The sequence below is a fragment of the Chelmon rostratus genome, chromosome 16 (assembly GCF_017976325.1).
Source record: "Chelmon rostratus isolate fCheRos1 chromosome 16, fCheRos1.pri, whole genome shotgun sequence".
In the NCBI taxonomy this organism is placed as follows: Eukaryota; Metazoa; Chordata; class Actinopteri; order Chaetodontiformes; family Chaetodontidae; genus Chelmon; species Chelmon rostratus.
The window spans coordinates 24364365-24385974 of NC_055673.1; the positions used below are offsets into that span (position 1 = coordinate 24364365).

The window sequence follows — 21610 nt, forward strand, 5'->3', positions numbered from 1 at the left end:
GTGATTAGTGGAGTATGCATTGATGGTTATCCTTTAAGGTTCGTACATCTCCACAAAGGAACTCTGGATCTCTTTCACAGTGACCGTTGGGTTCGTGGTTTCCTGTTTGACCGAGGCCTTTCGCCCCTGATCACTCAGTTTGTCTGGTAGGCCAGATCTAGAAAGACTGTTGGTGGTTCCAGACTTCTTCCTTTGAGAATGATGGAGGATGCTGTGCTCTTGGGCACTTGTATGTTGTATCCTTGTATCCTTTCTCATATCTGTGTCTTGACACAATCCCATCTGGCAGGTCTACAGCAGACTGTCGCCACCTCATGGCCTGGTTTTCACTCTGACATACACCATCAACTGTGAGACATGTAGAGCCTGTTTATACCTTGCATTAACATGCATTAACATTAACAAGTGGACAGCCAAGACAGGTGTGTGCCTCTCCTAATTACGTCCAGTGAATTTAATTTGGCACAGGTGGAATCCAATCAAGCTGTAGAAGCATCTTGAGGACCACTGACAGAAGTAGGATACACCAGAGAACGAGTGTGTGTCAGAACAAAGTGTCTGAATACTTATGGAAATAGCATATTTCAGTCTTTTATTTTTACAAAAAATACAAAACACTTTCAAAAACAGTTTTTTCTTTGTCGTTGTGGAGTATTGTGTGTAGATTGATGAGAAAAAACATGAACTGTATGGAGAGGGTGTCCAGACAGTTGAGACCTAATTGTAGAAGGGAGTTTCTCCTGTTCTAACCAGCTACAGGTGCAGTATGGTCTCCACAGGACAAACACAAAAGTTCGACCAATTCTAGAAGTTGTCTTATTCAATTTAAGATAATTCACAGACTTCAATCTTCCCTGATGTATCCCAACTATGAGACAAATGCCACACTGAAGAAGCCACTCTAATCCACAGTTCTGCTCTTTGTTCTAAGTGAATCCCATTTTACACTACATATTAGACTACATAAACATATTCCAAACTCTATCAGATATATACACACACGAATAGAACCTGATTCACTTCTAGTAGTGCTTGGAGTCTCTCATCAGTCTTCTCTGCTCAATAAATGTCAACAACAATTACTATCCTATGGCCTTATCATGGCAAAGAAACTTATTTTAATGTTTTGGAAAAAGGTAAGTGTTGTCTCCTTTTAATGGTTTGCTCTGTCCTAATACTAAAATGGGGACAATTTGTAATAAGAAATGTATTTTGCTCTCTAAAAAAAAATGAACTTCATCCATTTTAAGATGTGTCTGAAACATAACAAAATGTGGAAAACATGAGACGGCGTGAAAACTTTCTGTAGCACGGTGAGGATGTTTATCTGCTCTGTGATGGCTGAGTTAAAAACACTTGCTAAGTCGAGCAGAGATCTGGATCACTGCCAGGAGATCCAAGAGGTCAGAGAATAAACACAGACAACATGGCTCAGATATTCACAGGAGCAGTGAGCTGCTTTATTAGTTTCTTACTGGTAGAAATGCAGTATAAAACCCCACAGTATGCACTGCACATTGCTCCTGCAGCGGCTCTGAAGATGAAAAGATGAATCAGAACGTGAGCTAAAACATTTCCCCACTTTGTTTAGAAATAGTTTTTCAGTCTGGTTTCTGATGATTCTGTTGCTTTGAAAATGATGCAGAAAATCAAGGACCTCTGGTAACATGTATGAAAATAAACTGGTTAAACTCATCTACTATGAAAGGTACTGTGTGTCGTGCTTTATTTTCCTTTGTGAAAATGTTTGCTTCCGGTGGTTTCTACTTGGTCACCACTTTCTACATTCCAGTAATTCTGCTGTAACCCACCACTCCATCAGCTGATAGACTCCAACTCAGTGAAGTCTCAAGGGTACACAGAGCTTCCACCCTTTGAACCATCCTGTGTGTTACCATGAGTCTCGTCGGTCTTAGAGTACTGACCTATATATTGATTATCACATTATATAAGCACAATTCACAGGTAATATGAATTCTGGTGTATTTACCCCTTTAGTTCAGTTTGTTTTAACATTACAGAACAAGCCGTTTAGCACCAAAATGCCTGAAAATCCCATATTCAGTCCTCTCCTAAAAAATAAGACTCTGACTCCAAGAGGGATTAAGCCCTTAATGGCTATTGTCGTGAATTGGCATCATACCACTTTAATCCACATTGCAGCTGAATCGTGCATGCATTCCTCTAATGAGGTTTGTGCATATTCAACACACACCTAGGAACCTTTGCAAGCACTGGTCTCTCATTGGACCGGTCAGAGTGAAAACTACAGCCGTTGTGTTGTTTTGTGGCTTTTATGATGCACATTTATGAATTTTGAAAAAAAAAAGTATTTTATGCAAATTAGCGACAACAGGCATTAATGTTTAAATACAAGCATCAACGCCTGTTGTCGCTAATTTGCATCATACCAAAATTCTAAATAAATTCAGACGTCGAGGGGTTAATGGTATATAGTAAGCACATACAGTAGATGTTGACCTGAGCTGCAGTTCCTCCTGCATGGAAAGCCAAGTTAAAGAGTCATTTCATTCAGCATACAAAGAAAATTATGTATTGCTTGAAAATAGTTTGATTTTTTCCGCCATGGTTCCTGGTATTTGTTTCAGAAACTTGGACCTCAACTCCAATGCACTGGGCGTGAAAGGAAGGTCTCCACACAGTCAAAAGCTTTCATTAGCACTATTTTTTGGGAAGGAGAAGGTGGTTCTGTGGCGTCAGGTTATATCATCATGTTACTAACTGATACAAACAAAAACAAAACCTACTTCTCAATTGTAAAAGGCCAGAAATCTCAACTCTTGTTAAAGGTCTCAGTGAGCTTCAAACAAACCAGGTCATAACCTTGTGACAGAGGTGGGCTGAAAAGCCTGCAGTCATAGTCTGTCTGCACCTCACTGCCTCACCAACCTCTCTCTAGCAACTGTGCCTTTGCAGTCTCAACACCCTGAATCTTCCTCAAACACATTCATGTTGCTTTTATCAACAGTGATGGAAGCAGTTGTGTAAAACACACAAAAAGACATTAAAACCTACTTCACTCCTCTACACAACCACTGCACTGAATGCCTCTGATTGCTGAATTGTCTGTTTTAGAAAGTGTCAAAGTCAAAGGTTGTCATTTGACATTCTGACTGGTTGTCAGTGTAGGTCTTATCTAGTATGTACAGCCTGTCAGAGGGCAGCAGGAGAGCAAGAGTAGAGGAAGAATAGAGGGCAGTGGCATGCTGCTGAGAACACTCTATGAGCTCTATGGCTGAGATGTGATGAACGCTGTATGAAAACCCTCATCCCTGAGCTATTTTGGTTTAGTTTCTGTCTGTGTCAATTTGTTAAGCTAAATGAACTGAAACCAACCAAGCTCAGTGCAAAGGTTGTTAAACAAGAAGAGGACTGGAACAGGCTGGCTCAGCAACTCAGTCTAGTGAGCGACACTGTGGAGGACAGGTGGAGTGATGCGGGCAAGTTAGTAGAGCTCAGCAAGGTTCAGGCAAAGCTTGCATAGATTTCTTGTTGGTTAGTACAGCCATAAGGCTTAGTGGTATTCAAATCCCCTAGACCTGGAGTGGGGAACCTCCACCGTATGCTCAATAATTTCTGAAGGATGTTATAAAAATGTAAATGTCCCTTGACAGGAAAAAGGTTTGTCACCCCTGCCCTACACCTCAAAACCAAAACATTTCACCAGTCCAGCTGTGCCATGATAAAAGCTGACACTCCCTCATTCCACTGATGAAGAGACGGTGTTAGACAATCTGCCAGCTAACACCTTTAATATATGTTTCAGTTTCAGATTCTGGGTCAAATTGGGAAGAATTCAGCAACTAGTTTTCACAGCACAGTATTTGTTCCCAAATGCAACAACAAAGCATTATGAATTCAATTCAGCTATTGCAAGGGGGGCGTCAGACACGGTTAGACAATTTGACAAACACTTACTTGAAGCACTGCAGTGCTGAAAGTTAATGCTCCTTTGGTTATAGACTTCAATAGTTCTGCATTAACACAGCTTTAGACCAATGTTTTCAAACGGGTTTGAATGTTGGCTGGTGTCTGAACAGCTTCATATTTGGCTCCTAACACCAGTTTGGTCAACCAATTAAGATGTACTGGTGTGCACTTAAATGACTCATCCTGAAAACCAACCAAGAAATATATTACTACGCCTATTTTAATCCAGACAGACTGGGAGTGTCTTTTTCCAGAACAGAGTTTGGGGCCTGAAGCGACGTTTGAAAGTTAGAGCTCTCAGCACTTCAGAAATCATTGCATCAATGTTACTGAACGCCTCTGAAGGTCACACTGAATTTCTCTTTTAGTACGTATTTGTCCTAAAGCCATGAATGGTCCAAGAATTCAATACGCAATTTTTTTCTGCAGCACCAGAAAAAAATATAATAAATAATAAGTGAATTATGGTAATCATCAGAGACCTGGGTCCCCATCACCAGGGACGGGTGCTCCTGTATTCCTGCTTCTGCTTCACCCACTGGGCAGTGAAGCAGCTGTCTCCTACAGTCCATGACCAACCTCGTCTGCTTCTGTCACTCTCCTTCTCCAACAACTGCCTCTGGTTGACCAACACGCCTCCCGCTTGACACTGCGGACTGTCCCACACCCTGATCTCCTGTTCAGCACCAAAGGCTGCAGCATCTGTATCCAGGTGTGTCTCTTTGTGGTCTAGGGAGGTCTGGCTGCAGATGTCATCGTTCTTGGATGCAGACAGAAATGGTAGTGAGAGAGGCTGGGACCTTGATGAAGGGGCATGACAGTACAGGGTCAGTGGAAGGAAAGAGGGCAAAATGTTGGCTAAAAATGTAAATTAAATTAACTGCATAGTAACTCTATGTGCAGATATATGCAACTAAAACACAGCAACAACCAAACAAGTCCTCCTACCTAAACTACAAAACAAGTCATTTGTCTTTGCTTCCCAAGGACCAAAACAACCATGGGAAAACTGTTCATACATATAAATATGATTTAGTAATTTCCTGTTTGAGGTTTAGTCTGGTTTAGGTTGCTAAAACAATTGGAAATCCAGCTGTAATCACATTGTTATCCCTTTTCATTAGTCAAAACTAAGGTCAAAATGTGTTTTTAAAGGAAAAAAGTTTCAGATGTATTTCTGTTTATATACTGTAAATGTTTTCAGGTCTGTGTTTGATTGACAGCAGCTGGAACCACAGAAATGAGACAAGTCATGGGCAGACACTGAGTTATTGGCAGTGGTATTGACGAGTACGGACCCCACCGGCATCTAAACAGACCAATTTTGCAAGTTAAGGTTGGACCCTGTCGCCTTCATGACTTGTGTGACATAAGGAGGTGAAGGTTAAGGTACCAAGGACCGACCCCAGGATTCCACCAACAATGAATGTTTCCAGACATAATCAGGGTCTTCTGAATGAAAGTGAATCTGCAACAACTCTTGGTCACAGAGCGCGAGTTGTTTTCTTCCTGATTGTGTCATTATATCTATGTGTGCACAGATGTGATTACAGCCAGATTGTGTGTGGATGGATGGACGTACACAGGTCATGTGGCTGATTGTTTCTACTTGGACTGAACATGAACACATTTTTCATTTTGGTTCCAAACCCTCCTCCTGCACAAATTGATAAATCAGCTTGTTTGTTGTGCGGGGCCTCATGTGTCACCTTCTCTGCAAGGCTCTACAACCTACCATACCTACCTTTAACTCTAGCTTTAAGGTATTACCAAACAGCCAATGGTGTCTTTTTCCTGGTGAGGACAGCCTCCTTTATGGTGTGTTTTATCAAAAAATACCTGCACATAGGGTGAGCCACTCAACCTCATTTAATTTTCTTCTTTCATGCTTGTTGACCTCCTTGACAATGACAAGTTAAATGTTCAAGTGTCTAGTGCAGTAGTGTAAATACCTGCTTTGTGGTGTGTGAATACTGGCCAACCTGTGTGTGCCTGTGTATCCCAGTGCATATGACTGATCCCCCACTGGTCTCAGACCTGAGGAGGCACAAGGGACTGAGACATGAGGAAGGAGAGCAGTGCTGCCTGGCTATGCTGCAACTGACCCTAGTGATTCACTCAGTGGTGGTTTTCATTTAGACTTATATCTCATATTCCTAGGACAGAAGCCACCAAAAGCAACATTCAGCATTTTTAAATTTGAATTTTCCTATGAAAAAAACTTCAACTTGGCAAAATTTCCCCACTGAAAGCCAGGTTAGTATTAATACAAACCTGTTCAAGACTCAAGGCTCATAAAATCTGATAGTTCACCCTAAAATGAAAGCGTCTTCTAATTTATGCTTAAGCAAAAACATCAAACTTCTATTTTTTCCCTAACAGACTAGGCTGTCATTTAAATAGACAGCCCGTCTTCTTATGTGATAACTGAACAGCTGGTTGGCTTTAAACACAAACAGGTTGAATATCTTTGATACTGTTTTCAATATCTTGCAATGCCAAGAAAATCTACAATAAATCTATAGTATATTCTCTGTGTATGTACCTACAGACTAGATCTGTGTTTCTTGGTCAGGACTAGAGGCTCACACTGGATTAAGAACTCTGTAGGGTCCACTTGCAGCATCCTTCTGGGTCTATTTAACAGTTTCTGGGAGTGAACAGGAGTTAAATGGAATTCATTTGCTGAAATCTGGTCAATATGCTGCAGTTGATGCTTCAGAATGGGACAGATCTGTTCCCTGGTCAGCCTCTAGTGCAAACAACACTGAGGTTTCAGCTGACACTGTAAGAGTGAATGATGACTGCAGTTTCATTATAGAGTGAACTATTCATTGAAATGAATTCACACTGATGGCTGCAGGTGAGGCTTAAGTTACATCATGACTATAAATAATGAATGAGTGAACACAACCTAACTTTACCTAAACATTTTGACTATGTTATATATTAAAACATGATGACCAGTGTAACTCAGTAATTAAGCATCCTTTCCCATATGACTGATATGGTCAGTAAAATTTCAATTAGTCTATAAGGTTATTAACTGCCATCAGTGTCCTCACTAAACCATACCTGGCAAGTGTCTGTCCAGCAGTCCAACAGCTCTGCTGTCCATGTGCCGACTGTACAGGCTGCTTCTGGCAACTAGACCCTGTTGGCTACCAGAGAAATGGTAACAGCCAGCAAGGAGGATGAGAAGAAAACCAAAAATGTCCAGAGCAGGAAAAAAAGAGAGAGAGGACAGGAGCACGAGAGGGGATGGAGGTGCAAGCCAAAGTACAGTTAGGAAAGACAAAAGTCAGAAAAAATGGGGAACAAAGGAAAAATCACATGATTACAAAACTGAGTAAAAAACAAAATATAACAAAACAGAAACGAGGATAAAAATGCATACATGGTGTAGCAATAAAATCAAATGCATAAAAATGAAAGGCCAGAAAATGGAATTAAGATTTTGGAATAGAAGGTGTATCATTACTTTATACCAACCTCTCTGGCTGGTTGACACTGATTTGTGTGTGACAGTTACGTGACAAAGGAAATCTCACATATTCAGTTTGGTGGCAGATAGTTTAATGGGTTCTACAAAAAGACAAGCAGATAAGACAGAGCCATTATGTTCCCCTCTGCTGGATGGACAACTACAACTACTTTTTAAAAAAAGCTTAAAGGAGTCTGTTGTTCTCTCTTCGTTTGAGTCAAATAATCATTGTAACCACAGCAGACTCCCCTTCTCCATGTCACAGAAACAGGCTATCTATCGAGCTAAGACACCACAGCCATTCCTTTAAAAGGGAAGAAGCAACGGTGCCAGTCAGGGGCTGGTCAATGGAAGCCCAGCTGGGATCTATTAAGGGAACTATTAAAGTATGAATGAATAAAGTGAAGATAACAGTAAAAAGAGGAGACAGATTACAATAAAATAATCAGAGGGGTAAAAGAAGATAAATGGGTGGGGGTGGGCAAACAAAAAATGATGGGAAGGGAAAGCAAGAGAAAGAGACTGTGTTTAGAAAGCCATGGTCGAGCAGAACAAATACGTAGGAGAAAGTTAGGGTTGCCTCTTTGTGCTGGACACAATAAGTGACTAATGAGAGGAATGAAACATCCCTCTGCCAAGCTGAGCCAATCTGCCTATCAGCCTTCTGCACACTGCGAGGTATCATGCAGGCTTCTATGCACAACACTTCCCACTGTGTTACCACAGCACCTCATTCATAACCAGTATTAAAAACACTACATACAGCATAGCATTTCAACATCAATAAATAACAAGACATGCACACAGGCATACCGGGGTACTCGGCAGCTCAAACACACCAACTTGAGCCAAACAGGAGGCCTATATCATAACTGAATGAGGCTTCTGATGTGTTTGTACACTTGTGCTCTTGATTTCAGACATAATTTTAATCTCTGCTAAACAAACAGAACTATCATCAAGAAGACTAGCAGCCTTGCTGATAACTATGATGCATTTAAAGAGTAAATCCACACTAGTTATAAAGTCTCTTGAACACCTGACCACACCCAGTGTAGCAGGATGTAGTGTGGTATTATAGTACCACTGTACATCACTGCTGCACAGGGTATGGAAAAAGATTATTAGACTGGGTGAAACATGAATTTGTCTGGAATTCTGCTGGTTTGCTGTGGTCCAACACAGCAAAAGGCTGCTGTTTTTTTTGCTGTCCAGCAACTAAAGCTTTGACACTGCTGGTCTCTTCTGAGTCTGCAGCAAATGAGAACGTTTTTATTCATTTGAGGAGAAAGGCAGCTACGAAAATAAGGTGACAAGATGAAAATCATTCAAAACCACCTTAGGCAGGCTCTGAGAAACTTGTCCTACTCTGTCTGATTCACAGACCTCACTGTTAACACTTATCTCTGGAACTACTTTCTACTAAGGAAACAGTTAAAAAAAACCAAAAAACTCCAGTCCAGTCGACAGTGAGATCTGTGGATTATCCAGGGACACTGTTTCTGGAAAGATTTTTGAAATGTAATTTTTCAGTGCTGTGAGATCCACAACCTAAATTAATTATTGAAAAAATGCTGAAATGACAGTGCTGGATGTACGTCCTTTGTTACCTGGTGCATCTTGCCCTGCAGCGATCGATGAGAGGGGACTGTGGGCTCTGATCCCTGCTGCTCCCAGGGGCAGAAGCCGGGGCGGCTCGAGACAGCACCCTCCTCGGAGAGGATCCCACGCTGAGGGAGTGGGAGCACTGGGAGGATACCGACCGCTGGGGGGAGTGAGGAGGAGCAAACGGCCAGGGAAGAGCCCTCTGCTCCTGTCGTACCGCTGGACGGGAAAATAAATGTAAACAGTGACTTTTCTTATATGCAAACTTGAAACAGTTTGTCTAAACTGATGAGAAAAGTTCTAAATGTTATTATTAAGAACAACGTGCAATCAACTGTTTACATGTTTATGGTTCAGTGATCGGTGCTGCGTCTTTCTCTTCTAGCAACAACCAATAAGACTGATTTTATATGCACATCAATAGTACTCAGGGGATGTTTGGTGCACAGGTGTCATTGTTAACTTATTAAAGAGCACTCCAGCACTTTAGCAGTGTGCTACTATGAGGTTAGATGATTTGTAACAGACAGATTAGAAAAAGATGGCAAAACCTGAAGCATCAGAGGTACAGTACAGGCCAAAACACCTTCTCATTCAATGCATTTTCTTTATTTTCATCACTATTTACATTCTCACTGAAGGCATCAAAACTATGAATGAACACATGTGGAGTAATGTGCTTAACAACAAAAGGTGAAATAACTGAAAACATGTTTTATATTCTAGTTTCTTCAAAATAGCCACCCTTTGCTCTGATTACTGCTTTGCACACTCTTGGCATTCTCTCGACGAGCTTCAAGAGGTAGTCACCTGAAATGGTTTTCACTTCACAGCTGTGCCTTATCAGGGTTAATTAGTGGAATTTCTTGCTTTATCAATGGGGTTGGGACCATCAGTTGTGTCGTGCAGAAGTCAGCCGACAGCCAACTTGACAACTGTGAAAAAATTCATATTATGGCAACAACCAATCAGCTAACTAAAGAAAAAGGAGTGGCCATCATTACTTTAAGAAATGAAGGTCAGTCAGTCCGCAAAATTGCAAAACTTTAAATGTGTCCCCAAGTGGAGACGCAAAAATCATCAAGCCCTACAACAAAACTGGCACACATGAGGACCGACCCAGGAAAGGAAGACCAAGAGTCACCTCTGCTTCTGAGGAGTCACCAGCCTCAGAAATCGCAAGTTAACAGCAGCTCAGATCAGAGACCAGATGAATGCCACACAGAGTTCTAGCAGCAGACCCATCTCTAGAACAACTGTTAAGAGGAGACTGCATGAATCAGGCCTTCATGGTCAAATAGCTGCTAGGAAACCTCAGCTAAGGAGAGGCAACAAGCAGAAGAGATTTGTTTGGGCCAAGAAACACAAGAAATGGACATTAGACCAGTGGAAATCTGTGCTTTGGTCTGATGAGTCCAAATTTGAGATCTTTGGTGTGTGGCGTGTCTTTGTGAGACGCAGAAAAGGTGAACGGATGGATTCCACATGCCTGGTTCCCACTGTGAAGCATGGCGGAGGAGGTGTGATGGTGTGGGGGGGTTTTGCTGGTGACACTGTTGGGGATTTATTTAAAATTGAAGGCACACTGCACCAGCATGGCTACCACAGCTTCCTGCAGCGACATGCCATCCCAACTGGTTTGCGTTTATTTGGACGATCATTTATTTTCCAACAGGACAATGACCCCAAACACACCTCCAGGCTGTGTGAGGGTTATCTGACCAAGAAGGAGAGTGATGGAGTGCTGCGGCAGATGACCTGGCCTCCACAGTCACTGGACCTGAACCCAATCGAGATGGTTTAGGTTGAGCTGGACTGCAGAGTGAAGGCAAAGGGGCCAGCAAGTGCTAAACACCTCTGGGAACTCCTTCAAGACTGTTGGAAGTTGGAAGACCATTTCAGGTGACTACCTCTTGAAGCTCGTCAAGAGAAAGCCAAGAGTGTCCAAAGCAGTAATCAGAGCAAAGGGTGGCTATTTTAAGGAAACTAGAATATAAAACATGTTTTCAGTTTTTTCACCTTTTGTTGTTAAGCACATAACTCCACATGTGTTCATTTATAGTTTTGATGCCTTCAGTGAGAATCTACAATGTAAATAGTGATGAAAATAAAGAAAACGCATTGAATGAGAAGGTGTGTCCAAACTTTTGGCCTGTACTGTATGTCTACTTTCAGCCCCTCATATGGGTCAAACTCTCAAAAAATGGATCCTACCATACCCTCACTATGTATCTTCATAGCATGTGTCCCTTCCTTCAGACAATAAAACCACCCATCAGCTTTCATACAAACTCAGGAAGTTATTAACCTGTCTAACTATTAAAACTGCTGTACCTAATTAATGTTTGGTTAGATCTTAGCTGACCCCTGTTAACTGTAAAATCTTGAAAGAAATACTGTTGTAATGCAGGACTGTAAGAAAATACATAACTCTTTGATCTAATGCATAATAGCAACAGAGACCAAGAGACTGTTTACCTTCTCTCTCCATTGAAGAGTAGGGTTTGATCTCTCCGTCTGGCTTTTTTAGGGGAACCTTTCTCAACTGGGTTGCTGTGGAGGAGAACACACTTAGAGCAGGGACAAGAACAGAACATGATGGGATCTCCCTCCCTCCCCCTGCCATACAGCCCTCCATACTGTCCTGCACAAGCTACATCCTAACAGCATTCCCTCTGCCAGCACCGGAAAATTCCCTAGTGGTGAAATATTGGTTGTGATAATTCACATAGTGGTCCTGAGATCTTTAATAATGCAAAATTTATCCCACAACTTAACACTCAACTAAGTGTCATTCAAAGACTCAACATACTACAAACTTTTATTCAGCCATGGAAAACTGCTGTTCCTGTTCATAATTACTAGAGAAGCATAACCAAAGTCCAATATTCAAATCCTGTTTTGAAGTAGATTTTTAACCATAAGATGCTGTTTTATTCATCTTTAGCAAATTCACTGAGGTACCTTTAACCCTAATAGACGGAATTTCGCTTTGAGCCTCAATCTGACACCAAACTCATTGTTAGTACCAATGTTTCTTAAAATTACAACACATATCAGACATTCTAGTACTTATCTTTGCTGAATAACAACAGTTAGCTTTTCCACACTCTACCAATATATTTCTAAAAGCTTTGACTATGGTGGCCAAGTGATCTATCCAGCTTACAGTCGCTACAAAACATGTCCATGACTACCAAGCAGTAGGCATAAAAGGGGCAACAATAATTGCAGAGGCCAGTCGAAGGACCACAGCTAGTCCAGAAACAGCTGTAACAATAAATGCAGAACACTGTAGCCATTTTTTAGACAGCTGAGAATATAGCCAAACATGTGGAAATATAACATTAGATGCCACTACCAACAGTTACAACTTAGTACATGCACGGCTGTGCAAATTAAACTTCATGAAAGCTGTACATTTTTACAAGTTTTGAAATTAATTGTTGTTCAACTTAGTAAAAATCATGAAGCATTTAGAATTTTACCAGCAACTATTTGTAGAAGATCATGAATTTTTGAACATGGACAGTAAACCCCAGGATCATGTTTCACTTTTTTCAGAAAGACAAAGTTTTAGAAACTCTAAAAGAGACAGGGTGCAGAATTACAGAAGTGAGTGGAACAGCAGCCAAGGTGATGTCAGGACTTTAGCTCTCTTTAGCTAGCTGTTACTTTTTTAGTAAAATGTGCTAAAATGCTTTAAGAATACCATGAGACCTTTTCTATGCTGTCTCACTGCCTGTCGTCTTTTCTAGCACTTAAAAACACAGAGTTGTGGGTGTGCCTGTCCCTGATGGCAGCTGGTGTATGTTGGCCTTGTTTTGTAGGCTGCAAGGTGCAGATAGACTCTTCTGCACTTTTTGCTGACAGAATGGCATCTCTTCCACTTTTGTGCTATAAAGCAATCCAAACTTTTCTATGCAGTGCAGAAGCTGGTATAGAGGCTACCTATCCTCTTAACAATGGTCTAATTCCAGTGAATCCATTAGTGTGGTCTGATGGCAGAGTCTTACACAAAGTACCTTTAATTGGCTTTAACAAAAACTGACAGACATTTAGACACTGAAGGGTCAGGGAACAGGCAGGCATTCTCTTGTCAGTCAGGTGGTCTATGGGGGGTTTAAGGTGGTCTACAGGTAGTGGCTCTCTGTGGGTAGTGTAACACTGCAATACACCAGCAACGGTAGGTCCAATATATGACATGACACATAATATATGATGTATATTGTACCTGTAAAGGTAGACACTGTAAATACAAGTGCCTGGAAAGAGGAACTGAAACTGGCTAAGAAATTATGAGAAAGCAAATAACTGAGACCAAGAGTATCATGGATATAATATGGACCTAATTATGAGACAAAGGAAGGGGGACAAGATGCTGGGGATGTATGAGAAAATAAAAAGAGATAGAAAAGTTCTTACAAAAAGCCGTACATCCCCTGATCCGTCAGAGGAGTGGAGGGCGAGCCTGGGAGAGTTTGGTGAAACAAAAGATTTTGGAACTGAAATAAAAGCAGATCAGCACTCTTGGGTTGAGTGCCTTTTTGTCAGACTTACATCTCTCTAATGAGGGATCTTATTTTTCTTCCACGTAGACATGTTTAACAAAAAGATGAATTTGTTCTGATGCCAAAAGCAAAAGTTCACCAATAGTTGTAGAATACAAAATATGTTCACAGAAGTATGCAGCTGCTCTGGCATTGTGCACTTTCTTTTTTCAAAACAAAGGTAAGGAGATTCAGGGCTGATATGAAAATACCAAGAATGCCAACCAAGCACACGCTGGTCACAAAGTCTCATTTGAAGCTGAGCGTTGCTCACACCTCAACAACAACAACAACAAAAACCAGCAATGGGATTAGAGTAGTGGCAAAGGTACCTGATCTGTTGAGGAAGAAGCCGTCAAACACCACAAAGTTATTTACCTGGACAGAAAAAAGAGACAGAGAAGATAATTACAGTTGCTCATGATAAAGACTGCTGTCGGAAAAGTTTTAATATGTGTTGCTTTTACAGTACAGAGGGTATGACATCCTCAGTTTATTATTAGTTTGCGTCTGTCTTAACCCTGTGTGTTCAGCCAAATCCCTCCTGCCTTTTTGTTAATGTTAGGGAGTCTGCAGTTCACTGAGCTTGTTGAAGGAAGCTGTGAGCATCCTGTGATTAACAACATGATCAAAGCAAGCAACCACCAAACACGCGATTACTTCCAGAATCAGCTGATGGACCAGTGGCTTCGCCTGGCTGTCACACCTCAGGTTCAAAGCACTGCTTGGAGACAGTGCTATTTTTTCCACTAAGTGAAGTTTTCATGCGGTTTTGTTGAATGTTTGTAGTTTTAGTAAAAGATTCGACGATGAGCTGTTGAATGTTTGAAGATTTTTGTTCTGTTATTGATAATTCTGTCATTCCTCTGAACCTCTAAGTGTTCTTCTCATTCTCTTAATTTTTCCCTTTTCTATTATTTATCTTTCTCTAATATGTACTTTAATATGATTGCATTAATTGGCTGTGCATGTTTTAAATATCTTGTCTTATACAAATACACTAACAGCAACAGATCCCAAACACGAAATAATGAAACACAGGCTGACAAAAAATTGCCAAAATCAAAGAGAAAGAAGAAGGCAGTGTTTAAAATAACATCATAAATTGATAAATCACACTGAAAGTCACAATAAAGAAAAGATCTTCATGCTTTCAGATTAAAGCAAATATCATTTCTTTTGGGACCCCTGAGGAAAACTAATATTTTTGAGAGATCTCATTTGTAGAGCTGGAAGACAGACAGATTTGTTTTAGTACAGTATACAGTAGGTAGGAGGGGACTAACCATTCACATGCATTAACGGTGTGACAGCAGAGTACAGACTGTACCTGAGGAACACATTGTGTCAGGCAGTAATGCTTTGCCAGGAAAGACAGGAACTTGGGCGATGGCCTGTCGTAAGCCATCAGCACTGGCTCTAAATTCTTGTGCTACAGTGGACAAATGAGAAAACATTCAGTGACTGACAAATAGCACATAGCAATGAGCTGTTGACATCACCTGCACTGCAGGTAGCAGATTGCTGATATTACATTAGGCTGGCTTTTCCTTTTCTCTCAATAAAGCTGTGAAGTGTAAGTTATTTGGGCATCCAAGGTTTCCAGTGTTGTTCACATCAACAGTGTTGATTGGCAGTTGGACCACTTTGAAGGCTTGAATGGACATGAGACTTGGATTGAATTATCAATACAAAAGACTGAGACATTTACACTTACACACATCTGACAGGCCTTGAGGCCTTTAATCTATTTGGTTTAGGGCTCAGGGTCAATTAGGGGTGAATTCAACAACTATTGTGATATTTAGTGATTTTCTGTTCCAAATTGCAGCAATGGACAGTCTCTGGTACATCCTCCTTATTGTTCTGTGTTTTACACAGCATACAACATGTAGCTACTGGTTCAAGAGTTAACACTGAAAATAAAGGAAAAAAATGAATTGTTTTTTTTACAAAACAAGCCAGTGTAACAGGCGTGTGTGCATGTTGACCGGTGAGACAAGGTTTCAATTCCCAGATCATTAGACAATTTCTGTTTTATTTTAATTTGCTGGCACATATTCCTTACCTTAAAAATTAAGTTTAAGAATTGCAATAATAAATAATAAAAGACTGTGCTCTTGCATTCTTCATTCAAGTTCTGTCACTTCATGTATACTGCAAAGTGCAATGTTTTCAAGGAGACTGTTCATGGTTTGCGTGATTGTCTCCATCTGTCTCACCCCTGTAACAGAAGGTTTTTTCAACCTGTCTTTTGCTTTTAGATGTGTCACGTCTACATGTCATACAAACTAGTTTGTTTGAGGCCTCTGTCATACTAGAAAAAATTCTGATTGTTCAGACATGAAACATGAAAGATGAAATAATACATATTAATGGCCATTACATCAACCTATATGATAATATACTATACTATATGACAATATCCAGGTGACTCTTATTATTCTATGGTAAGGCACAGAGGAGAGCTGGACATATAAATCGGTCAGGTCAACGTTTCTATATCAGCATTGGCCTCAAAAATCCACTATCGTTGTTCTTTGATATAATTGAAGATATCATCAAAGCAAAACTTAAACATGCATATTTACAGTGTGGAAATAATTCTGTACCCAGCCTCCCTTTGCAACTAACAGGCAAAAGATTTGTGCAGTCACAAAAGCATTCTTCTGTTGCATCACAAGACTGATCTTGGCAAGCAATCACGCCCACAAATGTTTTGGACTGACAAGCCTGTAAAGGTGACTATAATAACAACCCCACTACACTGACTCTGGTTTCTAGTAATTTGGCCCTGAGACAGGAATGCTTCACCTGCAACATGAAATCAAACAGCTCCAGCCCATAGCCATGTCGCTGCAAGTTCTCTGCTATGTAGAAATCCAAAACACACAGTGGCTCTGCCTCTATGTGCACACCCTGTAGGTCCTGAAAAGGAAATACAACACACATTCCTGTACAAGTCATGGACATAAAATCCTTGATGCATGAGAAAGTATAGCTGACCCAAAAAGACAGAAATTCATGAAAATAGGTGACTCACAAGCAGAAATAGCTTCTTGTAGCCGACCTTGAGAAATCCCACGACCACACCACGTCCTCTGTATGCAGGGGAAAGGAGGAGCAGAGAGTTTGATTGAGGTGGAGGGAGGTATAAAGTGAAGGGCAATGAGTAAGACTCTCAACTTAGTTTCCCATTTGGGTGATTTGAGGCAAGCTGCTGCCATGAGTATTAAACACAGTGTCTCATATGTCTCAACACTACAGTACATGCATTGTGACCACAGTATGACTCAGTATGACTGCAGATGAACTGCGCAGTGGAAAATGTCTGTGTGTGTATAATGAGTGAAAGCTGAGGGAATGATGTGAGATATACCCATTGCTCTCGCCGTCCTTCAGCAGGTAGAGCTGATGCCTCTGGGACTGCAGCTTAGAAGCACTTGTTATAGGTGCTGTGAGCTGTTGGGCCTGTGGAAAGCAAGGAGGAATACTGTCAAAGTGTAAAAATAGTACTATCACTACTTTGCCAAATGTCAGCATCAAAGTTAATCATTAAAGAGAGAGAGAGTGAGAAAGACAGAGAGAGAGAGCGAGGGACAGAGAGAGTGAGAGAGAGAGCAAGGGAGAGAGAGACAGAGAGAGAGAGAGACAGAGTGAGATAGAGTGAGAGAGAGAGAGAGACAGAGAGACAGAGAGAGAGAGAGAGAGAGAGAGAGAGAGAGAGAGAGAGAGAGAGAGAGAGAGAGAGAGAGAGAGAGGCAATGACAGGACGTTAAGATGGGACTCTCTTTTTAAATTCCTTTTAGCCCATATGAATATTGGGTAAGTCTGATCTGATACTTACTTAAATGTCGACAAAATATGTATTGGCCACATTGAAATAGTAAGTACACTAAATAAGAAACACCTTATTTTTCACACGCTACTTGATCCAAACTACGAACGTCCCAGTTCAACATGAACTGATCAGAACGTTTGTTCGATCAGAGTTCTTGGAACTACAGATACACTCACACCACTCTGATGTGAGTGGTGTTAGAGAGTGGAGTTTCTTGCCTCACACAGGCATGCTCTGTGACCTGGATGTGTACCAAGGCAGTGTTAACGGAATAGGAGCCAAATCTGAACTTGGATTGTCAGGTGATGTCGTGATGAGGCTTGCCTCCGTGATTGCAGACGGTCAGAACTACAAGATCTACGCAGACAACTACTTCACCTGTGTCCCAATACATGGAACAGCTAGGCAGGTATGCTAGGCATCAGAGTGGAGGGGAACCACAACATCTGTGCTGTGAAGTGCTATGCCAACAGGGCGGTCACACTCGTGTCATCCTTTGCTGGACCAGAACCTGTGCAGAACATTCAACGTTGGGACAAAGACACCAAAACCTACATTACAGTTGAGAGGCCTTACATTGTTGGTACCTACAACAAACACATGGGACATGTGGATTTGTTGGACTCATTTGAAGCTAAGTACGAGTTCCCCATGAAATCTCACTGCAGGTACACCTACATCTTCCAGCACACCATCATCCTCACTGTGATCAACTCCTGGCTCCTCTACAAGCGGGACTGCAAAGCTCTCACTATTTCAAAGAAGGAGAGACTGAACAGGCGACAGTTTCAGGCACAACCAGCTGGTGAATACAACACTCAACACACCAAAGAGAGGGCAACCATCTTCAGGTAATAGGAGCCCAGAAACACAGACAGGGACATCAAGGAGCCCGTTGAGTGCTCAGAAGAGACCATCAGGTGATGTAATTCATCAAATGGGGTCCCAGCCAAAAGGTCTTCTGCACGCCCCCTGCTAGATGTACGCAAAGACCTAATCGCCCATTTTGGTGAAGATGAACAGAGGGTGCTGCAGAAACTGCGAAACAGGATATGCTATGCAGCAAATGTAATGTCTTTGCTTTTCAGAGGAAAATAACCGTTTCTGGGACTATCACTGCAAATGAACATGGCTGAGCACTGGGACACTAGGACTTTGAACGCTCAGAAGGGATTTTGTCAATTTTGAGTTTTGCAATATTACAACAGGTCCCTAAAAACTTACTTGAACATAAACATTTTGAACACCCTTTAATTTCTGCACCAGAGCCCCCCTACAACAACGTCTGGGAGGTGAAAAATATTTTTGCTAATTTTCTTCTATATTTAGGTTTTACAGGGTTAAATAGAAACAGGTTCCTGTTTCAGTGTTGAGTGCATAATTCTGCCTTTAACAAGCTGGAAAGAAGCCCTGTCACTCCTCTCAAAACTATTTACAATATATTCTATGCAAATGTCATGAAGGAATAGACGTGTCTGTTTCTGTGGCTACTGAGTGTATATCTATATAAATGGGCTGCACATCTCTTAAAACGTACATACTTACACAAGCACCTCAACAACAACCAACTAAAAAATATCTAAAATCATCTACATACTCCCACACCTACAGAGACTCACCTTTGCTGAGGCTCTCCCAAGTTCATCAATAACTGTGGCTATGTGGGACTGAAGATCTGGCCTACAAAGACAAACACAGCAGAACAGAATACGGTTTGATGAGCAGTGGTTAAATGAGGCACTACAGCCAAACAGCAGGGAAGAGGTCTTGTCCGTTTGCGATGGTTTCCTCTGGATGCTCCACCTCTTTCTCACAGTACAACTACACGTACAAGCCTGGAGGGCCCATGGGCGTGAATGTGTTCATGTGTGTGTGCGTTAGCCCTGTATTAACCCGAGCTAGATCACTGGACCCCTTTCTGCTCAACGCCGGACAAAGCAGCCCCGCAGTGAAATTCGTGTAGCACACACCATAAAGTCATTATCTTTATATTGTCCTGTTATTACTTTACAAAGACGATAGAAACATGACACACAACGCAAAGGTTTCGTGAAAATCTTTGGATTGCACTTAATTACCCGTTAAAACCGACAGATAAATGAAGTTTAGGGATTACATTATCTCAAAAGAGGAGATGTAGAGAAGGTGCTGTAAAGCTATGCTGGTAGCTACAATGTAATACGGTAACTAACAACAAAGAAAAAAGGAAAATAAGATTTTCAAACTTACCTTCCTGCTGATTTTCGACCTGCAACAAGGGTCTGGTCCAAGACGGAGACCCTCTCGGAGAATAACTGGTTGATATCAAAAGGAAAGTCCATAATACCTCTTAATCAAAATGTCTTGCAGGGGAAACACAGCCAGTCCCAGTGGCAGGTGCTTAGCTAGCTACAACAGCTAACAGTTAGTAAACGGGGCTGTGGGCTATCTCACTCACCAAGCTCTGTCGTGCGCAAAAACAGCTAGCTAGCTTCTAGCTTCTAGGAAAACAACAGCCCATTTCCCCATTTACTATTTTGGCAGAATGTGACTGACACTAAATGATGCTCTATATGAATTACTGGCACCTTCCATGTACATTATCACTGCAGCTCCATTGTGTCTCTGTGGTTGTGAGTCACTCCCCGGCAACACAAACCGTAATGTGTATAAAAGACAGTGGCGTTAAAGGGATACATAACCACAAAGCTCACAAAACACTGGACAGCTTTCAGTCAAAGATTAATGAACATATCTGAAGATGTCACTGAATAAGACAAAAGATGAATGTGTGTCGTACAATACTTACATCTTTAGCCAACTTTTACCCCTTAATTTAGTTTTAGTTAGCCCAGTTGTTAAGGAACGTTTTGTTTTAGCTTTACGGTAAAATGGATGCAGCTTGCAGGACGTTTGAGTTACAACTTTGCTAATAAGTAACAAAATTACTGCTTTCAGCTTCTATTTGGATGATTAGATGAGAATTTGCTACTGTTGCCATTTTATTAACTAAATCTGTAATGGAGTAGTCTGTCCCAAAAGTAAGGTGCACCCTTATGACATTCAGAAAGCTGGTACATGCTGGTTTTTAGCATTAACACAATAAACAAAATATATTAATTTAAATTCAAACGTATTCATAGTAATTTATATTCAATTTATCTACAGTTCAACACCTTGCTCCTCTGTCCTCTGCTGAGGTCTTTTGGACAGCTTGGTGGTGTTCAGGAACCAGAATCGATTGGAAATTTCTGATACAGTTACTGTGCTGTAAATACACATAAATACATTTAACATGAAATTGATACAATGCAGCAAATAAGCAGCACATAAGTCATTTCGAAATAATAATATTGGCTTGCAAGTAACAGCTACTGTCATGAAAGTGCACTTAATGTTTGTGGAACAGACCTTTAAATGACATTATCTGTAAAATACTATTGTTGTTTTGATGTAAGATTTCTGAAACAGTGTGGCAACACAAGCAAATTCTCATCTAATCATACAAACCAGAAAAGCAGAGACACCAATACAATATAGTACAACTAATTTATTAAAGAGTGCTACTTTTGTGAAACTATTTTTTCATTGTTGTTCATACTGTGTTCTGTGAATCTGTTATTGTTTTTTCTGAGGCATCCTCACTGTTGGTAGACCATTGTGCTGGGTCTTGTCTGAGGCACCTTTCAGTGATTGTAGGAGCCATCACTACAGTGATGGATCTGCAGACTGCATTGACCACATGGTGGTGCTACAAGAAAATTTATTCTGAGGCCTGACACAGGAACACCTTAGGGTTTTCATTACATTATCATGTGTTTCAACAATTATAATCTTCATACATTTTCTTATTTTTTTTGAAATAACTGGTTTATTCCTTTGCTGTTTTTTTTTTTGTAAGAATAAAACAATATATTATAATGTATAAATATTTTTACCAATAAGAGAAGTGGCAATGTTATCAGTAATGACAGGTAGAAGCAGATGGGTCACACATTAAAAAACATGAGGCTTCAGGGCAGTAATATGTTGTAGTATTGCAGCAGTATCTGTGGTATTTATTGGGCAAGGCAAGGCAACTTTACTTTTATATCACTTTTCAAATATATAGCTTATAATATAAATATAGCACTTTTCATACTGCTTTGCATTTCATGCCAAGAATAAAACAACAAAATAACAAATGACAACAGAAAAAAT

At 40.8% G+C, this 21610-nt stretch overlaps 1 protein-coding gene across 2 annotated transcripts; it reads right to left on the reverse strand.

The window, feature by feature from the left end:
* Positions 1–659: 659 nt before the first annotated feature.
* atat1 (alpha tubulin acetyltransferase 1) lies at positions 660–20025 on the reverse strand. 2 transcript variants are annotated; one of them, XM_041954855.1, is made up of 12 exons: positions 19661–20025; positions 19051–19111; positions 16970–17061; positions 16634–16691; positions 16405–16518; positions 14921–15022; positions 13923–13968; positions 11519–11593; positions 9046–9259; positions 7027–7112; positions 5904–5988; positions 660–4751 (listed from the first exon to the last, which is right to left on the reverse strand). In XM_041954855.1, exons 1-12 carry the CDS (start codon positions 19750–19752, stop codon positions 4445–4447), a joined length of 1332 nt encoding a protein of 443 aa, XP_041810789.1. In that variant the 5' UTR covers positions 19753–20025; the 3' UTR covers positions 660–4444. The 2 variants fall into 2 exon arrangements, with proteins under 2 accessions (XP_041810789.1, XP_041810790.1); XM_041954856.1 differs by lacking the exon at positions 5904–5988 and having other exon boundaries at positions 4532–4751.
* Between the last annotated feature and the right edge of the window lie 1585 nt (positions 20026–21610).